Raw genomic sequence first — 23,236 nt, forward strand, 5'->3', positions numbered from 1 at the left:
CTGTTATGTATATAAGCCCCCTCCCCTGTGCTTGCTCAAGCTTAACAAAGAAACCGCAAGGACTTAAGGCACGTAGCCACCCGTTTCTCTTCCTCAACGACCCCCTCCCCTTGTCCATGTACTTTGCCCAACTGTCTAGTTGCCCAATGAACTTACGCCACCCTATAGTATGTTAATCTTGTGGTTTTGCCCTTTAAAAGCTGTGTGAGATGACTGCTCGGGGCTCCTCTCTTTCTCGCTGCTTGCGGCAGCAGAGGGCCCATTTGCGCCAATGAAATAGAACTGCCTCGGGGCTGGCACTGTGGCGCAGTAGGTTAATCCTCTGCCTGTGGCGCTGGCATCCCATATGGGCGCTGGTTCTAGTCCCGGTTGCTCCTCTTCCAGTCCAGTTCTCTGCTGTGGCCTGGGAAAGCAATGGAGGATGGCCCAGGTGCTTGGGCCCCTGCACCTGCATGGCAGACCAGGAAGAGGCTCCTGGCTTCGGCTAGCCATTGTGGCCATTTGGGGAGTGAAACAACGGAAGACCTTTCTCTATATCTCTCTCTCAAATAAATAAAATCAAATCTTTAAAAAAAAAAAAAAAAGGTAGGTCTAAAAAAACTTATTTAAAAAAAAAAAAAGAAATAAAACTGCCTCTTGCTTTTTGCATCGCCTGGTCTGGAGTCTGTGTTTCTGGGGTCGTCACAAAAGGGCACCACTTTTGGGGTCCTTCATTATTCTTTTGTTTTCTTCCTATTTTTCCCATTTTACTTCTCCAGAAAACAAGTATCCTCTTAGAGAAGTTGTGCTCCTCCCTGTGATGTAGGCAGGCAGATAGGATAAAATTGATTAGATTTGTGAGCTGGAAGACCACTTCTTTACCACGCCTCTGTGTGATCTCATGCCCTGACTTTTCCAAAGGGGAGTGGTTACATAGCCTGATTGGCAGGTGGGCATACAGGTGGAATCACGTAGGGGCACGAGATCACACAGGGGGCATGGTGAAAGCATGGTCTTCCAGCTCACAAATCTAATCAGTTTTATTCTATCTACCTGCCTACATCAGAGGCAGAGAGAGAAGTGAGTTGAATTCAGTTTAAATGATCAGTTCTCTCGTGAGGGGTCAGACTGGTCAGTAGGCACTCCAGTCGGTCCCAGTGGAAAATGAGGAAAAGGAGAGTCCCTCTAAGAGAGTACAAAATGCTTGCCTGCCCCCAAAAAGTTAACTTTAGCAAGATCAAGGTGTGAATCCCACATCAAGTTTCTCCCCCAAATCTGCTTTAACAAAACAGAAGTGCCTGCCCCACTCCTTGGGAGCTTCCACTCTTATCATGAGAATAGCAGTGGAGGTCTACAGTCATGGCACCTTGAATGCACCTGCCTGATCTCCTCTGATCTCAGAAGCTAAACAGGGTGGGGCCTGGTTAGTACGTGAATGGCAGAATAGCAAGGGAGTGGTGATTCTGCCCTCAGATGGCCCTTTTGTTTTATCAGGAGCAAGCCAGACAGGGCAAATAAGATTACAAATCATATCTTTTGATGGGTTTTGTCCCCTGCCTTGTAACTGATTGTGAGCTGAATCAGGTCCCCCCCCCCTCCCCCCAATTGTGTTAAAAAAAAGCCCATGCCACCAGCTCCTTCCGGTTCTGTCTCTCTTGGAGCCCCCTTCCTGGCCCCTTAGGCCGGAGGTCCTGACTTAAATAAGTCTCGCTTTCCTCTCTGTCTTGTCCACTTGGAAATTCTTCTTCCAGGTGAGACAAAGAACCGAGGTAATAAGTTTGCCACTGCTGTTTCACCCACTGGTAACACTCTCATGGGAACTACCTTCTGAGGGCAAGCTCCCGGATGATTCAGGACATCCCACCAGGCCCACCCCTCCCACACCACAATTCCATCAAGTCTCCGTCCTTCATCTATCAAACCTTAACATAAGACTTTAGAGTTCAAATATCTGCATGAGTTTGTTACCGGAGAATGCAAAGGTTCTTGTCTTTGAGCAAGAAAGAATTCAGGCATGAGAAAGAGAGCAGGGGAAAGCAACATAGCAAGGTTTATTAGGGTAGGGACGTCCTTAAGAATGGATGGGCACCTCTCCAGACAGAACCTGAGAGAGAGTGCCCAGTTGCTCAGACTGGGGGAGAGTGAGGTTACATGGTTGAGTGGAGAGAATACACCTGGCCAGGCCAGGCAGGCGACTCAGCAGGGAGACAGAGGGCTGAGCACAGTCTGGTTGAGGCTGGGGGTTTTTAAGGGGATGGGCCTTGCCTTCCCCTCTTCTCCTGGAACAAAGGACTTTTTGGATGTAAATATAAAACATTCCTTTCTGAGTTTTCCCCTGAAGTTATCAGACAGGGGAAGCCTGGCTGGCGTGGCCCCACCTTAGAGAAAGGATGGTTAGTGGGTAGAAGGGGCAGAGCAGGATGTTTCAAGTGCAGATACTAGGCTGCACCTGAAGGTTGTTGGGATGACTTTGAGATGCAGATGCTGGACCTAGATGTCAACTCCTTAGGCCTTTGTCACACACACATAAGCTCACATCTGACTTCTACCTAACAAGTGTAGGCAGCCAGGTTCTGATGGAGCCATAGCATAAACCATAGCACTGCCACTGGCTTATTTCAGGCCTTTTCCCCTCCTTCTGCACTGTTCCTGGATTTCTGTAACAGCCTCCAGCTGGATTCCTTTGTTCCAGTCTGCTTTCAAGCCTTGCCTGCCTCTCATTGTTCCTGTATCTGGGGCTGTCACACACAGGTGCCCTGTAGAAGGTATCTGCAGAGAAGGCAGTGGGGACAGGAAACAGACCTGAGCTCTGTGAGCCAGCCTTGAAGAGAGGTGGCTTTTCCCTTGTGTACTTCATCAGACCCGAGGTGGCTTATTGTTGGGCAGTTTGCATACATGCACTCTGTGAGGTGGCTAGGATTCCACTTCCACGGTCCTGACAGTACACAGTCGCTTGACTTCCTCACAGCATGGTGCCTGGGTGCTGGGACATCTCAAGATTGAGGTGCAGGTTCTCTTATGGCTTAGGCCTGGAACTGGCACAGCATCACTTCAGTGAATTGTATCAGGTTAGCCAAAATCCACTGTGAGGTGAGCACCAAAAAATTGTGATTGCCGAGAGATGCTGCCTTGAGGTCGGTTTTTGGAAACTACTGACCACACAAGGTAACTTTTTCTTTCTTAGCAGCCTTATTTTTATCTTTTTTTTCTGTTGGTCCACGCACCTTTGATTTTCTGGCCAGGTCTAACTGAACTAAGACTCAGAGATTTCCCCAGATATTTACACCTTTTCAGCTTTGCACCTGCTGGTGCTTCAGGCAAAGGATCTTGCCACGCGGTTCTTAATTAACTGCTTAATTACAACTCCTCTTGAAGACACATTGTACCTCTTCCAGGAAATCATTCCTGTCTTGGTGGTCCTGCCTCGCACACTCTACTCTTACATCTATGGAAGAGCATATGAGTAAGTCTTAATTCTCACTGGCTTGTTTGTTTCTGTTCTTTCTCAGGCAATAAGCTACTAGGAAGAGGGCACTCTGCCTCTGAGTTCCTCCAGGAGAGCCTGGTGTACAGGTACAAAGCAGGGTCTCAGTGCAAGGGGCTGACAAGACTGACTGAACAAACGGCAAGGTACTGACCTTGACACTGTGCGGATGTTAGGGTATTTGCACAGCGTCATGGAAAAATTATGTATGCATAAGATCAAGAACTAAAAAGGAGAAAGAAAAAGTCCATATTCACTTGTGGGACAGGACTTGTCTCCTCCTCCTCTTCTTCTTCACTCTAACACACGGATATCATCATATATGTTAGATGGAAACATATAGAACCATCAGGTGGACAACCTTGTTAACTTGTACCAAGCCCACTGATCAGCAACACTGGCCTGACCTGGGAGTTTCTCCCAAACGCAGAGTCTTCGGGCCCCAGCCTAGACTTAAGAGTATTAGAACCTGCATTTTAGCAAGATGCCCCAGTGATTTTTTTTTTTTTTTTTTAAGAAAAAGCATTGAAGTTTGCTAAGCACACTCGACACAGCTCTCCACCTGTTCCCTTGCTACACGCATGGCTACTTGTACAATCGACCTTTGGCAAAGATTCCGAGGACCACATTCCCATCTTCGCCAGGGCCTCCTGCGGCTCCGGTTCCGCTCGGTCATGCACTCTGGCAGTCTAGGCTGGCAGTGGGTTGGGCCTTGAGGCCAGCGCCGCGCAGCGTCACACAGACGGGGGCGGCGCTCAGCTTCTGGCAGCCCGGTGCTGCCCGGGAGAGCGCCGGGCGCGGTGGCGCGCGCCTGTAGTCCCAGCTCCCCGGGAGGCTGAGGCCGGCGGATCGTGGGTGCTCGGGGGTTCGGGGCTGCAGTGCTGTGTGGAGCGGGCGTCCGCACCGGGCCTGGCACCAACATGGGGCTCCCGGGGGAGCCCGGGGGCACCAGGTTGTCTAAGGAGGGGGGACCCGGCCCAGGCCGGACACGGAGCAGGTCAAACTCCCCGTGTTGGGCGGCGGTGGGACCGCGCCTGCGAGCAGTGCCTGCAGTTCTGCCCGGGACATCCGACGAGACCCGGTCTCTTTTTGAAGATTGCTTTTTCCAGATTTTTTAAAACACACACACACACACACACACAAACACCTCGATTATTTTTGCATACAGAAGACCTTGAGACTTGACGATGGAGCTGTGCACATCCTATGCTTTGCTCCATCTTAAGGTTTTGGGCTCAGGGAAGGATGGAGCCCTCACTCCGAGGGCACTAGAAGAAACACTTTCTAAGGCTACATATACCCGGGATTTCTGTACGCTGCCCTTTTTATTCCCCGCAAGCAGCAAGGCAATATTCTGTATTGCATTTTGCAAATGCAGCTGCATAAGAATTGCGTTGCAAGACAACCTTATAATCCAAGCTGGGGATTTGCCACAAGTCCGAATTCCCAATTTTGGGGGCGGTTAAAAACCTGTACACAAATAATTAAGGCAGCATTATTTTGCGATAGTCAAAAGCGGGAAGCAACCCAAATGTCCTTCAGGAAGTTCAAACTGTGGTAATTTGTTTCAAAGAATCCCACTCAGTAATAAAAAAGGAACAGCTTGGATGAATCTCTGGGAGTATTTTAGTGAATGCAAAGAGCCAATCCCAAGAAGTTACACAATGCATGATTCCATCTATTTAACACTCCTGAAAAATGACAAAATTATAGAAATAAAAGATTCATTGCCAGAGGGCGAGCCTGAGGCAGGAGGGTGTCTCTGAAAGTACAACACAGGAGAGTCCTGTGATAGAAACATCCGGTTTCTTGACGCTCAGGGTCAATAATCTGAGTTGTGATATTGCACTGTAGTTTTGCAAAGCGTTACCACAGGGGACAATTAAGTAAAAGAAACACGGAATCTCTCTGTGCTATTTCTTATAAATGCATAGGAATCCACAATTGCTTAAAAAAAAAAAAAAAAAAAAAAGGTAGAAAAGATGGCGGTCAGGACCGGGAGCAGGAGCCATTTCTGAAGAGCCCTCCAGTGGGGGAAAGGGATTCTTGAAATGGAGCAGCCTAGAGTGGGGAGCACAGCGAAGCATGGGGAAGCGTGTAGTTCCAAGGCCCAAAGGGGGAGGGCTTCAGAAACACAGGGGTGTCAGTAGGTTTGCCTCCTGCACGAAATTAAGTCTGTGATCAAGACAGACCCAAGATATTTGAAAGTCGGGAAGCTGATGGTAATGGTTTCCTGGGAGCAGAACAGCGGCAAAGAAGGGGAGACAAACACTGTTTTGGCAGCAAGGGTGGTGCTAGATGGAAAGAAAGACGGAGATGATGCCCGTGTTCCTGTGGAAGGAGGAAGATTGAGGCATTCTGCAGATGAAGAGAGGCAGGTAAAGAAGGGAGAGCGAACACACAAGGGCAGAGTAGAATGGGGGAAGTGGTCAGAAGCATCGAGGAAATATGAAGTACTCTTGGAAATGGGGAAAACGTCTCCCTTGCATGGACAGGAAGATGCTGGGACATGCCAATGGGGATTCTCCTAGCTTTCTCTCCTGCAGGGCTCTACAGCTCTCACCCCCACCTCCAGCCAGGAGTCGCTTCTTCAATTAAACTCAAGTGACTCAAGTAAACTCCTGTTCTAGAAACTTCCTGCAGTCCCCTTGCCATCCCTTCTCTGTCCTCTAGGGTTGCATAAAAGTTCACCTAATGAATATTAAATTCAGAAAACTCAAGGTCAGTGATAAAATGTAACTAATAGCCTTCATATCAAACTTCTCTCCTTCTCATCTACTTGGCCCACCCGCCCTCTTTGCATGAATTTTAGAAGCTGGCAGAGAATAAGACCCGGGTGGAGGCAAGGTGGTACACGAAGTGGAAAGAATGGGAGAAAGAGTCCTTTGAGGGTCCTGACTTCGGCTCAAAACTGTTGTAATAACTCCATGGGAATGAAGAAGGGCTAACTTTGGAGAAGGAGGAACATAGACCAAATGGAACAAAGTTCAAGCCAAGAAAGAAGATACTAGATACAACAAAAGCGGATGAGTAGTTCTCCTTCAGCACATTTGTCTCTGTTACGTCTAGTGAGATGAGGAAGGGGATTTTGGGTCTTTTTATTTTGAGAAAACTGTGCTTTTCTTTAGAATCTAAAGAGTATTTTTGTGTTTATAAAGGAAAATTTTTGATCATAAATTCTAAAAAGTCACCTGCCGAAACCCGGGATCGAACCAGGGACCTTTAGATCTTCAGTCTAACGCTCTCCCAACTGAGCTATTTCGGCTCCGCCCACAAAAACTGTGAAACAAACTCTAATGACTTTATCTCTTGTTTTTCTATTAAAGGGTTTATAAACACCATGACGAGAATTCTCAGGGAACCAAAGATAAATTTAAGAACGCTCCGTGTCTTCGAATGACTGACCATTTTATGAAAGACGGGAAGCGATCACCGTGACGGGACTGCCGGGAGACTCCCCTCCGGTTCAGTTCCCACGTCGACGAGCCGAGGCCCCGCTATCCAGCTAGGCGCCGGCCGAATTCCCTTTTCCGCGTTGCCACCTCTGCTTTCCAGATTTTATTGTTTAGTGCGGAACAGGAAGTTGGTGCGACAAGAAAATGGGTTTCCGCTCGCTCCCTGAGACACCGGGAGAGGAAAATCATGTACATAGTAATACTAGCCTCAGCTGGTAAGTATTTTGCTCAAGTACTCTCCTAACTTCCCTGGTGGTCTAGTGGTTAGGATTCGGCGCTCTCACCGCCGCGGCCCGGGTTCGATTCCCGGTCAGGGAACGTCACTTTTTCTCTCCTCCCTCGCACGTCAGGCGGGCTGGAGACCGAGTGAGTCAATTTCCCTTCCCTGTTTTGTCTTGACGGCTTTCTCTCTGCCAATTGTGTAAGTCGGGTTCCCGGCGCTGTCCCGAGTGCCGTCAGGTTTCCAGGGGAGAGCCAGCGAGCGGGACGCATGGCGGACGCTAAGTTGAGGTGTTGTGGAGAGCGAGCAGCAGCGGGGCGCGTTCCCCGCGCGTCTGCTCCGCCTGCAGGCCCTTCCCTCAGGCGACCCCGCGTCGCTCGCGGACGGCGGGATCTTCCCAAGGCCTCCACACCTGCTTCCCACGAACGCACAAGTTGCGTTTGCATATTCTTCAAAGAAATGGAATAAGGGAGAGTCATCAAAGAAAAAACAAAAAACCCCTCAGAAGACGGAGACTCCGGCCGGCAGCGCATCAGCGCCTCCCCTGAACACCTCGTCGCCTCCTGCGGGTCGAGCTGCGGGGATTTCTGTCGCTTTAAGTCGCACAGAGGTGGCGGTGTTCCCACGGCCGCGGGACTCGGAGAGCCCAGCACGACGCGGGACACTCAGCGGCCTCGTTTTCCGGGAATAGCGGATGCAAACCCTCAGCCGCATTGGCTCTCCCGGACACGGACGGCCACGCTGGGCTCCGCTCGCTGCCTTCCCGGCGACCCCACCGCGCCCGGCTGTGCGCACCGCGTTTTCATCCCAGGACCCCCGAGGCGACCCCTCCTCGGGGCAGCGCGCCGCCGGGCCCCAGCGCCGCCCCGCGTCTCCGCGCGGCTCGCCGACGCCTTTGGCGCCGGGCGCGCTTCTGCGGGGACCGGGGCCACGTGCGATCGGGGCCCACGCGGTCCGACGGGTTGGCGGGAGCCCCCGCGGCCACCGCCGCCGTGGAACTCGCTCGGCACCCGGCCTCAGGGGGACGCCCCCTGCGTTGGAGACCCGCGGGGCAGGGGCTCCGAGCCACAGTGTCGCCACACCGACTTCCAGCCGGGTGGCGGCCTCCGCGCGGAGCAGTGCCCACCAACAAAAGGTCCCAGTCAGGAGCAGCGCCCGAAGGGACACAGAGGCCATATTAATTCATAAGGAAAACATAGACAAGGTAGGAATCCGGAAGTGGTAGCGTGGCCGAGCGGTCTAAGGCGCTGGATTAAGGCTCCAGTCTCTTCGGGGGCGTGGGTTCGAATCCCACCGCTGCCAAGGTTTTTCTTCATTCTTGGGAATTAATTAGCACTTCATTCTCAGTTTTCATCTCCAACATTATGAGGCCCTCAGCCCCCTGATTTTTTTTCCACAGCAGGAAGACTAACAAACTTCAGGTCATATTTAAAGTGCTACTTATATCTTATTTTGAAAAGCTAGCTGCCTTATTTCGCATTTTCCAATTTTACAGTTCTTTATTTTCCTTTTTTAAAAAGATAAGTTTTCACTTATATAAGGCAAACAGGTTTCATGTATTTCATACATACAGTTTTACACAGTTACATACAGTAAACTTACGCTTACTCAGAAGTCAGAAATCACCGTCCCTGGGGACGATTTCTCCATTATTGAGAGGCCAATATATTTGGCCCTGTGGGTACAGCAACGAGTAATAGAAAAAATACCTTCGCTGCACACACTTTCTTAAGAACTAGTGAATGTCAGACTCGTGGAATTTGTAAGCCAAGACATAAAGGAATAATTTATGCTCAGAATCATCTGCTGTTCCTCCAGGCTCACTCCATGCTTGGACACCGAGCTCTATGGAGTAGAGAAGAGGCAGCTGGGGAGGAACACTGGTGCTCTGCCTTGCTTCCTAACCACAGGTAACATTCCACCAGCGCCAAATGCCACGGCTCCTCTGGGGACTCCTTGGCTTCTTAAGTCTCTGTGGTTTCTGGGGATGCCTTCTCTGCTCGGAGCAGTTCTTTATGTACACATCGCATTGTTTTTCCAGGTCTTAACTTGGAAGTTGTTTCCTCCTGAAAGGTTTCCCTGATCTCCTCCTTCCCTCCTACAGCTTGAGAGTTCCAACTAGGGAGGGTGTGGAAAGGACATGGCGGGGACAGCACAGAGGGCCCCTGTATATAGAACTGAGAGTTCAGTGGGGCTCTTTTCGGGTTCAAAACATTAGATGTTTTTGCCCAAATAAGGTATATAGCTCTACTAAGAGAGAGCTGGCTGTTTGTGTGTAGGCTTTGAATGATGTTCCAGACCTAAGAATAAGTAAGAAAACAAAATGCATTCTATGATAAACGGAAGGACAGTCACCACATTGTTCCCAGGGGTTACTGTTGAGACGAAGTTTTCCACAGATCTCTCTCCTGCGTGTACCGTGAGTCTCTATAGTGTTTTTACTTACCAACAATGAATTTTCTGTTTCCCCAGGACACCAATTGGGTGTTGAACAAACTCCATTCTTGTGTAACTACTGGGAGTTAGTGTAGACCCCACAAGTCAAGGGCTCAGACCTTGTGAGATATTACACTCAGGGTTCAGAAAATCGGGAATAATGAGCATGGGAGATAAGGGGGACCAGTGTGTGAGGATGAAGGAGAAATGGAAAGTGTAAACACCAGTCATTCCACTCGCACCGATGGTCAAGACATTGACTACTGAGCTCCAGGAAATGGTTACTGGAAGAGTGGGATTTCTCACTCTAATCAACTTTCCTGGGTTCTCCATACTTGATGTTTTCTTTTTTTATGCCTTCTTTTTTTCTGACTTCTGAGTAAACCTAAGTTTACTGTATGTCACTGTGTAAAGCTGTATGTATGAAATACATGAAACCTGTTTGCCTAATATAAGTGAAAAATTATTTTTAAAAAAGGAAAATAAAGAACTTGTAAAATTGGAAAATGCAAAATGAGGCAGCTAGCTTTTCAGCCACAAGGCTGTCCCTACTCAGGTACCAGTAGCACATCTCAGACCTCCAGTACTTCTGCCTGACTGGCTACAAATTGGGGGCTCCTGTGATCCCCTCTCCAGGTTGGACAGTTTGCTAGAACAGCTCACAGAATTCAAGAACACACTTTATTTACTAGTTTCTTATGAACAACTCAAGATTAGCCAAACGGAAGAACTACATTAGGAGAAGCTATGGGGGGAGTACTGGGAGTGTCTGTGCCTCTCTGGGTGAGCCACCATTCCAGCACTTCAATTCGTTCACTAACCTGGAAGATCTCTGAACCCTGATATCTAGGGATCATTGTGAAGCTTTCATCGATATGTAGAATTGACATAACCGTGATGCTGGGCAAGTTTCTTAAACTTTCTATGCCTCAAATTCCTTATCTCACATGGACAACATTATACACATCCAATGAGTTAAACATGTGTAAAGCCTTTTGAACAGTGCCTGGCACATACTAAGCACTGGTAAGTATTTATTATGTTGATGAAGAGATCAACTATTAGCAGTGAATGTGCTCGCTGAAGAAATAATACTAAGTAGGAAGTTTCAAGGACAATGCATTGGAGATCTTACACTCAGGGTTCAGGAAATTGGGAATAATGAGCCTGGGAGATAAGGGGGACCAGTGTGTGAGGATGAAGGAGAAATGGAAAGTGTAAACACCAGTCATTCCACTCAGGCACTGATGGTCAAGATATTGACTACTGAGCTCCAGGAAATGGTTACTGGAAGAGTGGGATTTCTCACTCTAATCAACTTTCCTGGGTTCTCCATACTTGATGTTTTCTTTTTTTATGCCTAGTAAGATTTGAGCTCACTCGGAAAGTTTTTCTACACTCCTCACATTCATAAGGTCTCTCCCCAGTATGAATTCGCTTATGTCCAATTAGGGCTGAGCACTGACGGAAAGAGGTGCCACACTCATCGCATGTATATGGTTTCTCACCGGTGTGGACTCTTCTATGCTGCTGCAGCACAGAGCCGTGGTGGAAGGCCTTTCCACACACATCACACTTGTAAGGCTTCTCCCCAGTGTGGATTCTTTGATGGATGGTGAAGTTGGACTTCCCCCGGAAAGCTCTGCCACACTCTGGGCATATATAAGGCTTCTCTCCAGTGTGGATTCTCTGATGGACGGTAAGGCAGTGTTGATCCTGGAATGCTTTCCCACAGAGCCCACATGGAAAAGGCTTCTCCCCAGTGTGTTCTTGTTCGTGAGCCCTGAGCTTACAGTTATGGCGAAAGGCTTTCCCGCAGGCCCCGCACTTGTATCGTTTCTCTTCAGTGTGGATCTTTCTGTGTTTGGTGAGCTCAGTCCTGCTGCCGAAAGCTTTCCCGCACTGGGGGCACCCATAGTGTTTCTCTCGAGTGTGGATTCTCATGTGCTTGTTTAGGTCCGAGCTCCGACTGAAGGCCCTCCTACACTCACTGCACTCGTAAGGGCGTTCCCCAGTGTGGATTCTTCTGTGTTTGGTGAGGTCTGACCTTCCGCTGAAGGCCTTCCCACACTCCTCACATTCATACGGTTTCTCTCCAGTGTGGATTCTACTATGGATGGTAAGGGACTGCTTAAACGGGAAGGCCTTCCCACAGTCACTACAGCTGTAGGGCTTCTCCCCAGTGTGGATGAGCTGATGGTTCCTGAGACAGTTCCTGGTTGTGAAGGCCTTCCCACAGTCCCCGCACACGTGAGACTTCTCCCCACTGTGGGTTTTCTTGTGTCGGCAAAGAGCTGATCTACTACTCAAGCTGTTCCCACACTGTATGCAGTTAAAGGGCTTTTCCCTTGTGTGGATTAGCAGGTGCACAGAAAGCTGATTTCTAGTCTTGAATACTTTCCTGCACTCATTACACACATGGTGTTTTTCACCAGAATGAATTTGCTCATGGAGAATTAGGTCTGAACGCCAAATGAAGTCTTTGTCACATCTGGCATGTTCATGGAGTTGCTGTTCTGTATGAACTCTATTATATGGATTATGCTTTGAGTGTGAACTGAAGATTTTACTACGTACCTTCTGGTTCTTTCCTTCACTGAAAGTTACTTCTTCAGAGCCATCTTTGTCTTCTGTCCATTTCCCCCATAAAGGTGTTTCCCACGGAGTCTTTAGTTTGACACACTGTACGTAAACTTCTCTGACTTCAGGATCCCAGGAAATAACTTTGGGAAGACTGCTACTTTTCAGCTGGAAGACATCTCTGTTTTCGAAAACCTCTTGTTCTGAACTTGCCCTCTCATTCCCAGGCAGTGTTCTATCAGTTGATACTTAAACAGAAAAACAAAAATGTCACAGAAAAGGAAATAAGTGAAATGGGAGAAGTGAAGCTAAGCGAAGCTGCTTAAAAAGTAAATGACAGTTCCATGCTGGAAAAATTGCTGACATTGTGGACAAAAATCAGGACAGACTGAAATATGAGAAGATATTTTGTTTATTTTTTTTAAATTATTTTCTTCTTTTGGCTAGCTTGTAGTTTTTTTTTTTTTATTTTCATTTATTTAGTTTTATTTTATTTGAAAGGCAGAGAAACAAAGGAAGAGACAGAATAAGACAGAGAGAGTGAGAGAGACAAGAAGAAAGAGACTTTCCATCTGTTGCTTTATTCCCCAAATGCCTGCAATAACCAGGGCTAGGCCAGAATGGAGCCAGGAGCCCAGAACTCAATCTGGGTCTCCCACCTGGGTGGTCAGGAAGTAAGTACTTGAGCCGTTACCTGTCTCCCAGGATGCACATTAGCAGGAAAGTATAACCAGAGTGGAGCTGACATTCAAGGCCAGGCACTCTGTGGGTACTGCGGGCAGCTTCGTCACCACTGTGCCAAAATTGGCCACCCCAGGATATTTTAAACTCAACAAACCTAAAAAAATTCTTACAAAACCTACTCCTCCTTGAGTCTTCCAGTTTAGTGAATGGAAACTCCATAAATCTACCCACTTAGGCCAAGAAACTGGAAATCATCTTTAACTCTCTCTCCTTACCTTCATATTTACTCAGCTTTCATTTTCACAAATTCCACCTGTGAAGTGAGCCTCAGAGTGGGTGCTCAAATGTTGATGTGGTCTGTTTTCCAGGAAGTATTTGCTTTGTCCCTAAGAGTGGGTCCTGAAGAGCCCCTATATTTCTGCTACGTGACATAGATTAGATGTGAGCAACACCTGATGCACACCAGGGTAGCTTCTCTCATCCTTGACTCTGAACTATGATCTGAGGACAGGGAAGGCCTGACTCTGAGAGTAGCTAATTCTGCTTTAGCACTTAGAGTTGAGAGCCAGTGGTGGTGGGATGCTATACAGTACAAGGCAGGGAATACTTTGCCATTTGGTCTGAGAAGCAGAGAAGACAGTTGGTGACAGGGGTTTGATGGCAACCTAATCTCCTCTACAGCCTGATGCATACCTGCCCGTATGTTCCCTGACACACCCCGAGCAGTAAACAAATTCACATCCTTTTGCTTAAGCTACGGTGAGTCAATTTCCATTGCTGGCACCCAAAGGGTCCAAATAAATCTTGTTATCTCTTAACTCTAGCCTTTCCTCTCCATTTCTACTGCTAGTGTAGTCTTCTTAGCCAACTGCAATACTCCTTTGGGCTGGCTTTCCTCCAACCCACTCTTTACACTGCTTCCAGATTATTCTTTCTAAAAATAAGATCTAATTACGTCACTCTTTAGCTTAGAACACGCCAATGACACTCCATAGTTAACCAGGATTAAGAGGACGTAGGGAATATGGGAAAGAGCCCTAGCTCTGGGGGAAAATTGTTTGAGTTCAAATTCTAACTGTGACACTCAGTAACTGTGTGACCTTGGCAGGATGACTTAACTCTCCTCTTGCCTTACTTGGTTTATCTATAAAATAGGCTCTAGAATACCCATGATAATGAAATGAGCCTATATATATAAAGCATTTGCTACATTAAAGTACTTAGTGTTAGTTGTTATTATAAGAATAAAATTATAATAAATTCTATATAATTATATATAATAAATTATATAAAATTATAGAATTTATTATATAGAATTATAGAATTTATAACAATATTTATATAGAAATTTATATAAATAAGAATAAAATTATAATAAATACATTTATAAGAATAAAAGCAAACAAATCTCAAAAACAAACAAACAAAAGTCCTTCAAACAATGATCTTGCCCCTTTCTAAAGCTCCTGCTCCTTTCCTATTGGCTACTTCAAATTTTTTGTTCTGCCCGTTCTGTTCACAGTTCATGCTCTTGAACACCTTAAAACGTTCTTACACGTTATTTCCTCTGCCTAGAATGCCTTCCCCTTCCTCAACTTATTCTGTGAGCACTGGAATAACTGATAATAACTGATATACAGAGAGGAGATGAATTTTCTGAGCATTTTTTGAGGGTCAAGCTGCAAAACCTCTATTACACAGGTTGCAAAGAACCAATTAGATAATGACAGAATAACTGCCTTGATAGCTTTTTGTGATTGTTTCTTTTCCCTAAATTATCAGGCATGAATTTTCTTTCTGGGTCTGTCAGGATGGATGCCACTCCACTAAGAAGGTTCTATAACTGTTATGGCATATGGAAGATGGCAGGGAACGAAGGCTTCTCTATCACTCACCTGAGTAGGAACAGCTTAGGGACTTCCTGTTCCATGGATCCTGAGCACAGGGCTCTGTTTCTTGCTCCAGATAGGAAATTAAAGGAGGTTTAGGAAATCCAAATCCTAGATATAGAAGGAAGAAGAGTGGGTATAACAAGTACAGAACTGTCCTAACACTTAGCCCTGATCCCCCTCTTTGCATATGGAGAATCACGTGGACAGAGAAAAGTGCTTATCAGGGGTCTGTAACATGGAAAAGAACATGTATAGGGACTTCCTGGGAGACAGTCATTTGGGTGTATTTCCCTGTTCTTTTTAGGGGAATGAGAGTCTGTATGGGAAGACTGTCTGTTTCAGGTCAGAAAAGGCCCTTCACTACTAGGATCTGAATTCAGTCACTTAATGGAAGATGAGAGGTTGAGGAAGTAAGATTTTAGGGAAAGTAGAAGCTAAGTGTCTCCTTTTCACCCAGGCAGAACTCCATTCCAAAGAATCAGAAAATAGCAACTAGGCTGGCAATGTAACAGAAGCAATGGAGAACCCTAACTTTTGGATGAGATTGCAGTGATAAAGTACAAGGGACCTGACTTTCAATGGGACCCCCATATACATCAATAAATAAAGCAGTTAGGAAAAAGGATATAAGAAGGCACCAAGACCAGTGCAGGGTAGATCCTTACCAAGTGATACCATGTTCCCATAGTTTTCCAACATCACATCTTTATAGAGCTGCTTCTGAGCATCGGTCAGACACTGCCACTCCCCATTAGTGAAGTCCACAGCTACATCCTCAAATGCTACTGACTCCTGAAAACAACATGTTTCTGAAGTCCTGGAGAAAATACCAGTTTCTTTAGGAAACAGAGGCAGAAGAAAGGAATTTGTAGGTGGAAGGTTTACAGAAGTGAAAGGTGGACTTTGGCGATGAGATAAAAAGAAACATGGGATTACAATAGCAAAGATTAATGAAAGAGCAAACAATCCACAAGTGTCCAACAAACAATCCAACAAAATGTCCCTTATGAGAGGGACCACCTTGATTTGGGAGTTGGCTAGCCAGACAATGCAGGGAAAATAAGGCCATGTTTAGGAGATAATGATGTATTTTCAGGAAGCACAGATGGGACTTACTTGGGCCTGGCTCATCAGTGTGGTTTCTGTGGCTGGAAGGTTTCTTTGGCTTCCATCCTTAGCAAAGGCAGGATACTGAGGAGTTGATAGAGCTGAGGGAAGAGAAATAAATCAAGCTTTTCTGGCACAAAACCTTTGCTTTCCTCTTCTCTTTCTTTCTCTTTCTCAAGCATAGACACTTTGAAGCTTTAACCCAGGAGCTAAGTCTACCGTCACACAGGATCCCACTTCTCCATTGTTTCTCTAGTCTCGGCTTCCGGCTTGGGCATCGGGCCACAGAATAGCAGCAAAGCCAGCTGCAAGTGAATTCTCCTCCTTTTTCACCCATTAACATGCTTTTCTGTGGTCTTCGTCCTAGAGTAATCTTATTTTCCCCTCTGTGTCTGCCCGCCCCCCGCCCCACGCCATGATCAGGTAAAAAGGCCCAAATCACAACCTGCTTGTATGATGACCTTTCTTTCTGTATTTGAATACTGAAGTCATTTCCTTCAAAAGCCTGTGGGGAGGAGAAGTAGGAAATGGAGGGCAGGCAAAGGTATTGAACAGAAATGTCCAGGAATAGGCCCAAGGCTTATTCCTTTAGGTTACTTAATGGCTTGTCTTCCTCTGTGTAGTTTGTTATTAAAGATTTATTTTATTTATTTGAAAGGTAGAGTTACAGAGAGAGAGGGAGAGATCGTCCATCCACTGGCTTTCTCCCCAAATGACAGCAACAGCTGAGGCTATGCCTGGCTGAACCCAGGAGCCTGAAATTCCAACTGGGTTTCCCACATGGGTGGCAGGGGTCCAAGCACTTAGGTCATCTTCCTCTGCTTCCTAGATGCATTAGAATGGAGCTGGATGGAAACTGAAGCAGCTAGGACTTGCTCATATGGTGCTCATATGGGATGCCAGCATCTCAGGTGGTGGCTTAACCTTCCCATGTGATTCTGAGAGGTTTTTCATAATTCTCTCATATTTACAGCCATCCTCCCACATCAATGTAGTACAGAGCTACACAGCATTTTAAAATGCAAAAAAAGGTGGGTGTTGTGGTGTAGTGGCTAAGCTACCATTTGGGACATCTGTAACCTGCACTGCAGTGCCTTGGTTCAAGCTTCCTGTTAATGAACATCTTGGGAGGCAGCAGATGTTGGTTCAAGTACTTGGATCCCTATCATCCACATGGAAGACCCAGGTGGAGTTCTGAGCTCTTAGCTTTGGCCTGGCCAAGCCCTGTCTGTTGTGGTCATTTTGGAAGAAAACCAAAATGTCTGTCACTCTGCCTTTCAAATGAATAAATAAATAAAATGCAAAAAAAAAAAATTTATTGGAGAGGCCAAGTGTCTATGTATAATCTACATGGATTGGATGAGAAGTACAGTTTTAAGTTCAAATTAACGGAGTCCTGGTTTACTCCTTGTAGGCCATCTGAACCTTGTAGCTTCAATGTTTAAGGTGACTTATCTTTCTTGATTGTCTATACATCCCAAAGTCTGGAATAATTTATTTCCTCTGTTAAGATACTGGCAGGGTCAAAATCACCATTTGGAAAGAGTCTAGGATTACCCTTTGGCCTCAGGCTCAGGAAACTATTGTTCAAGTTTTACCCAATCCTTAATTCAGAACCAGACTTATTTCTTCCCACAGAAATCTTCCAAGAACACTCTTCTTTGGTTTAGGCTACTCTTAGGTTCTGATTAAGATTAAGCCCATGTCTCAATTACAGTGGTTCCTGTCAGTTTTTCTACTATCTCACTCTAAAAGCCCCAAATTACTTTATAATTCTTTGTCTATAAAACAAAAAACAAACACACAAACAAACAAACAAACAAAACTTCGCCTGGACAGCAGGGAGTTGACAGCACACACGTTTTCTCTTACAATGTTATATATAACTGTTCTTTTCCTTATTGCATCAATAAACTCAAAGCTCTCAACTGGAATTTTCCCCACATTTTATTATGAATATCTTCAAATACAGAGAAAAATTTAAAAAAGGTAAAGATCTGTATACCAACTTCTTATATTCTACAATTAACATTTTCCAGTATTTGCTTTATATATATATATATATATATATATATATATATCCATCTATCTGAAAGGCCATAGTATTTACATTATTTTTTATGTAAAGTTCACTTATGATGAAATATGTAAGTCTTAAGTATATCATGGGATGGACTGTGACAAAAGCAAATACCTATGTAATATAAACTTCTCCTTCATATACATCCCAATTAATTTTTACCATATCATCTGCATAACTAGGAAAGTTTTGTTAAATCAGCAAATCTTAAGCTTTCTTTTTGTAGCTTTAGAATTTTTTTTTTTTTTTTTTTTTTTTTTACAGGCAGAGTGGACAGTGAGAGAGAGACAGAGAGAGAAAGGTCTTCCTTTGCCGCTGGTTCACCCTCCAATGGCCGCCGCTGCAGCCGGCGCACCGCGCTGATCCTGGCAGGAGCCAGGAGCCAGGTGCTTTTCCTGGTCTCCCATGGGGCGCAGGGCCCAAGCACCTGGGCCATCCTCCACTGCACTCCCTGGCCATAGCAGAGAGCTGGCCTGGAAGAGGGGCAACCGGGACAGAATCCGGCGCCCCAACCGGGACTAGAACCCGGTGTGCCGGCGCCGCAAGGTGGAGGATTAGCCTATTGAGCCACGGCGCCGGCCTGTAGCTTTAGAATTTGAAAGGTCAGTTTCTCATATTAAAAAAAAAAAAAAGAAAGGTCAGTTTCTCCTCTAAAGTTAGAAATGAACTTAGAAGACAGGTGACATACAAAAACAACAACATGAAACCATTTTGTAAAGCATCTTACAGAACGAGAGTAATACATTAACACTGTATATTAGGTAACTTTATGGTCCCCCCTATGAATTGGGAGGGCAATTTAAGACCTTTTGAGAGAAAGAGGACTGGGAGTCTTGGGTGAGGTATGAACATCAGAGTGTAAATATTTTTACATTGAGGGTGAAAAAAATCAACACCCATATTTAACAATACCTATTATTTTCTACTTCTAAATCTAAAAGAATATGTTCTATATTATTAATGTTCACTTACGATTCCTTGTACAGTAGACATTTCAGGATCGCTCTGCAAGTTTTAACAGCATGCTGAGAGACATCTTACATTGCTTTCTGCAGATAATATATAACAAAAAGCCTCCTGGGTGCACACAGACCTGTGTCCAGAAGCCTGTGCCTTTCTGTATCTGATTGTATGACTCCAGATTTGCTAAACAGCATCTTTTAAGTCCCACATCCATCAGTTCCCATTTTACAAATTTTAATCACTTTCTTTTTCATATGTCAACAACGAGTGCTCCTTTTTTAAAATTTCTTTTATTTTTTTTAAGTCCCCCCCACCCCCGAAACCTTTTATTTAAGGAATACTAACTTCATACAGTTCATAATTGCAGCTTTAGGAACATGGTGATTCTCCTCCACCTCACCCATCCTCTCACCCACTCTCCTACCTCTCTCTCTTCCTCCTCCCTCTCCTATTCCCACTATTATTTTTTACCAAGATGTATTTTAAATTAACTTTATAAATATACGATTAACTTTGTTAAGAGTTCAACAAATAGTATAAAAAAAAAAAAAAACTGTTCCTCAACAGTCAAGACAAGGGCTGTACAAAGTCATTGCTTCTCAAAGTGTCAATTTCACTTTTACAGATTGTTTTTTAGAACAACAAGCACTTCTAGAGCCTAGCCTCCCATTAACTCATCTTCTTTCATTTTCCTCAAAGCTTTATGGGAAAATCTTTACTCCTTCTTTTCGTACTGCTTTATCTTATATTTCCCAGGGACTCACTCCTTAATTTAAAAATCTCAGAGTTCCAGAAAAGTCATCAGAAGACTAATTATACACACTCAAATTTTTTTTTTTTTAGAAAAGAATTGTTTATTTAAAAGGCAAAGTGACAGAGAGTGGGAGAGACAGAGGCAGACAGGTATCTCTCATCCACTAGTTTACTCCTCAAATGGCCACAAGTCAAGTCAAAGCCAGGTTTGGGTCAGGTGGATGCCAGGAGCCTTGAACTCTACCATGGTCTCCAAGTACTTAGGCATCCTCCGCTGCTGTCTCAAGTGCATTAGCAGGAAGTTGGAATGGAAGCAGAGTAGTGGGGGCTTGACATGGCATTCCAATAGGGGATGCCAATGTTGAACAGTAGTTTAATATGGCTCCCTATGTATTCCAACTTTATAAGTTGGCAAAATAGTAATCACTACTTTGTATAGGAGTTTTTGGATTATACCACATGTTTTATATGTGTAAATAATTATGTACAAATGTAAAGGATATTTATTATATGTAAAATTACACACAGTGAATTAATGTATATATTTGATAAATTGCTTTGTAGAATCTTTTCTCATGAATCTTTGACCATATCTGGCTAATGATTAGGGCAAAAGCTGAATAATTTATTTACTGTCAATTCTGATCCAAGTCTGGTACAGAAACTACAGAAGACTTTGCATAAGTGCTTACTAATTAACACATTTTTGGTCCCTACGAAAGCATTTTCCACCCATTTTGTGTTCCTACTTCATTCTGAGATCCACAACTCCTGCTACATACTCAGAGCCTCACCTGTTTCCTGAAGTAGCTGGGTATCAGGAGGTGTACAAAACAGCTGGCTTGGTAGACCTGGACTCCCATCTGACAGTACAACCTAATACAGGGTGCAGAATGAATTCAAGGAGGTTATGGAGGTGAGGAAAATATGTGGAAAGATACAAGTAACCACAGTTTATCCATGAAGACTCTCTCTTTCTGAAATACAGGAGGGGTGGGGGCACAATACAAATGGAACTATTTACTCTCTATAACTACAGGCAGTAAAAATGATATCCAAAAGGAAAGGCTTCCAGAACGCCAGTCCAGCCCACCACTCCCGCTGCTTTCCTTTTTGTCTGACTCACTTCTTCTTCCCAGTGATGTTTTATGGACGCTCCTTCACTTACCTGCTGCATCTTTTTACCAGTCTTCCTGTTGGTCAGACTCAGTTTCCACACAAATTATCAGGTGGTTCCTGTAGAGAGCAGTCTCCTTTGGGGGACACAGGTCTCGGAGAGGCCAGTCAGGGGCCCCTTCCCGACCCAGAAGACAGCTGCTCTATGCTTTGGTGTGTCAAACACTGCCCTGGATTTGGGGACTATCAGCAACATCAAGCCAGCTGTCACTCACCCCCTTGTTTCCCTGCATATTTGGTGAAAAGGCAGGAATGAGCACAGAAAAACAGAGGGGATCACAAAGAGGGGGAGAGCTGCAGGAGATGGGAGAGCACAGTTAGACAAACTGAAAATGTTAACTCATCTTCAATTCAGTCTTTACTGCCACTAACTTGGTCTGAGCCACCATCACCCATTACCACCTTGCTGACTGGTCTCCATGCTTTCCTGTTTCTTCTTAGTAGGGCAGTCTGAATGGTCTGTTTACGACCTAAGTTGGGTCACGTCATCTGTTTGCTCAAAACTCTCCAGTGGCTCAACCTTAAAATAAAAGCTGAAGTCCTCAACAGTGGTATACAAGTCCTCAGGATGTGACCACTGCCCTTGACGTCATCCTCCATCATTCTCCCCTTCGCGTAATTCCCTTCAGCTACTCGGACCTTTCTTTCCCTCTTAGAAGCACACTTTCATCCTAGGACTGTCTCCCTCACCCCACAGCTAATCATCTTCCTTCTTTCAAATGCTTGCTTACAGGGCATCTTCCCAAGGAGGTCTATTGCGGCGCCGGCACACCAGGTTCTAGTCCCGGTCGGGGCGCCGGATTCTGTCCCGGTTGCCCCTCTTCCAGGCCAGCTCTCTGCTGTGGCCAGGGAGTGCAGTGGAGGATGGCCCAAGTGCTTGGGCCCTGCACCCCATGGGAGACCAGGATAAGTACCTGGCTCCTGCCATCGGATCAGCGCGGTGCAACGGCCGCAGCGCGCCGGCTCGCGGCAGCCATTGGAGGGTGAACCAACGGCAAAGGAAGACCTTTCTCTCTGTCTCTCTCTCTCACTAGCCACTCTGCCTGTCAAAAAAATAAAAATAAAAAAAAGAAAAAAGGAAGTCTACTCTAAGCACCATGTTTAAAATTCCAATCTACCCCCTCCTTCCAATATTGAGATGCCTTACCTGCTTCATATGAATTCTTCTTCTATTTCTCTATAGCGCTGTATCACTTTCCAACATGGTGCTTAAGTTGCTTATCTACCAGCTCTGTTGTTTACTGTCGTTCCTACCCTCGCTAAAATGTAGGCTCTAGGCTCCATGAAGGTGGTGATTTTCGTCTTGTCTTGTTTACTGCTGTATTCCCAGAATACCTAAAACACAGCCCTCATTAGTAGGAGTTGGATTAAAGGATGGCTGAATAAATGAATGAAAAAACATACATGAATGAAAACCGAAGAGAATAAAAAAGAGTAAGTCAGAGATCCCAGGGAGCAAAAGTGGGAGGAGGTAGGAAAAATGGATGGCAAAAGTCCCGTTTGCCGGAGGAAACCGAGAGGACCACCTGCCCAAATCAGACCCCAATGCCCCACCCCTCGACCGCAACTCCGGGGACCCTAGGCTGGGTCCGAGAGACGGGTGGCGGTGCCGGGCTCCTGCCCACTCGCGCCTCCGCGGGCTCTAGGCTCCGTGTAGCAGCCCAGGGACCCCTCGGCTGCAGATCTCGTTTATCTCCGGAGAACCTGCCCCTGCCAAAAAAATTAAAACGAGAAAAACGGACTAGCTCCACTTCCTAGATCGGCCAATAATCATTTCCGGTGACTCTCTAGGAAACTACTCAACTCGCTGGTCGAAGCGTTCCCTACACATTTTTCTTCCGCCAACTGTTTTCACCTTCCCAAGAGTTTGTGTGCGTTAGTGTAGAGTAGACAGGGTCAAAGTTGCAGGGACTGTAACATTTTGACCTATTATCGTCGCATAGGAAAATTCATCTAGAAATAGAATTTTTGTGATAAGCATATGAAAAAATTATTGTTAAATATTAACTAAATACATAAATTGTGTTTTCAAAAGTAAATTCATTCAGATGATGTAAACAAAAATTAATTGAGACAATATCGACAAAAGGTGACAGGATATAATAAATCCCCATACACTCATCCTCATTTAATTAGTTTCTGTAGACTGGAATATCCTGTAAATTAGATGTTAGCTCCATTTTTACTTTTTTGAGGAATCTTTCACTCTGCACATAGCCTTTCAGCTTGTAGGGCTTGGTTGATTTAGATTCAGTATTTTTGGCAAGAATATTTCATAGGGTTACTGTGTATTTTGTATTCAACTTTCTGGTTTTGAGATTTATCCTTAATGAACTATATAGCTTTAGTTCATGTGCTTTAACTGCTAGATTTTCCTTCGAATAATCTTATAAATTAACACGATTATTTTTTCATTCCAACTCAGAA

General features: G+C 45.3%; 1 protein-coding gene and 2 non-coding genes across 16 annotated transcripts; 1 reads left to right on the forward strand and 2 right to left on the reverse strand.

Moving 5' to 3' along the window:
* Positions 1 to 6,655: 6,655 nt before the first annotated feature.
* Positions 6,656 to 6,728, reverse strand: TRNAF-GAA (transfer RNA phenylalanine (anticodon GAA)). Its single transcript has one exon. It is a non-coding gene; the product is annotated as a tRNA-Phe (tRNA).
* Positions 6,729 to 8,358: 1,630 nt separating this feature from the next.
* On the forward strand, positions 8,359 to 8,440 carry TRNAL-AAG (transfer RNA leucine (anticodon AAG)). The gene has a single exon. It is a non-coding gene; the product is annotated as a tRNA-Leu (tRNA).
* Positions 8,441 to 10,241: 1,801 nt separating this feature from the next.
* Positions 10,242 to 22,593, reverse strand: ZNF311 (zinc finger protein 311). Of its 14 annotated transcripts, none has more exons than XM_070074374.1 (8): positions 22,364 to 22,583; positions 21,957 to 22,144; positions 20,802 to 20,869; positions 20,428 to 20,509; positions 15,847 to 15,938; positions 15,396 to 15,522; positions 14,734 to 14,838; positions 10,242 to 12,402 (listed from the first exon to the last, which is right to left on the reverse strand). In XM_070074374.1, the coding sequence occupies exons 3-8, from the start codon at positions 20,808 to 20,810 to the stop codon at positions 10,889 to 10,891; spliced, it is 1,929 nt and encodes a 642-aa protein (XP_069930475.1). In that variant the 5' UTR covers positions 20,811 to 20,869; positions 21,957 to 22,144; positions 22,364 to 22,583; the 3' UTR covers positions 10,242 to 10,888. The 14 variants fall into 14 exon arrangements, with proteins under 14 accessions (XP_069930475.1, XP_069930478.1, XP_069930473.1 ...); XM_070074377.1 differs by having other exon boundaries at positions 15,396 to 15,547; XM_070074372.1 differs by having other exon boundaries at positions 20,802 to 21,036.
* Positions 22,594 to 23,236: the final 643 nt, after the last annotated feature.

Source organism: Oryctolagus cuniculus, chromosome 5 (assembly GCF_964237555.1).
Source record: "Oryctolagus cuniculus chromosome 5, mOryCun1.1, whole genome shotgun sequence".
NCBI classification, from domain to species: domain Eukaryota; kingdom Metazoa; phylum Chordata; class Mammalia; order Lagomorpha; family Leporidae; genus Oryctolagus; species Oryctolagus cuniculus.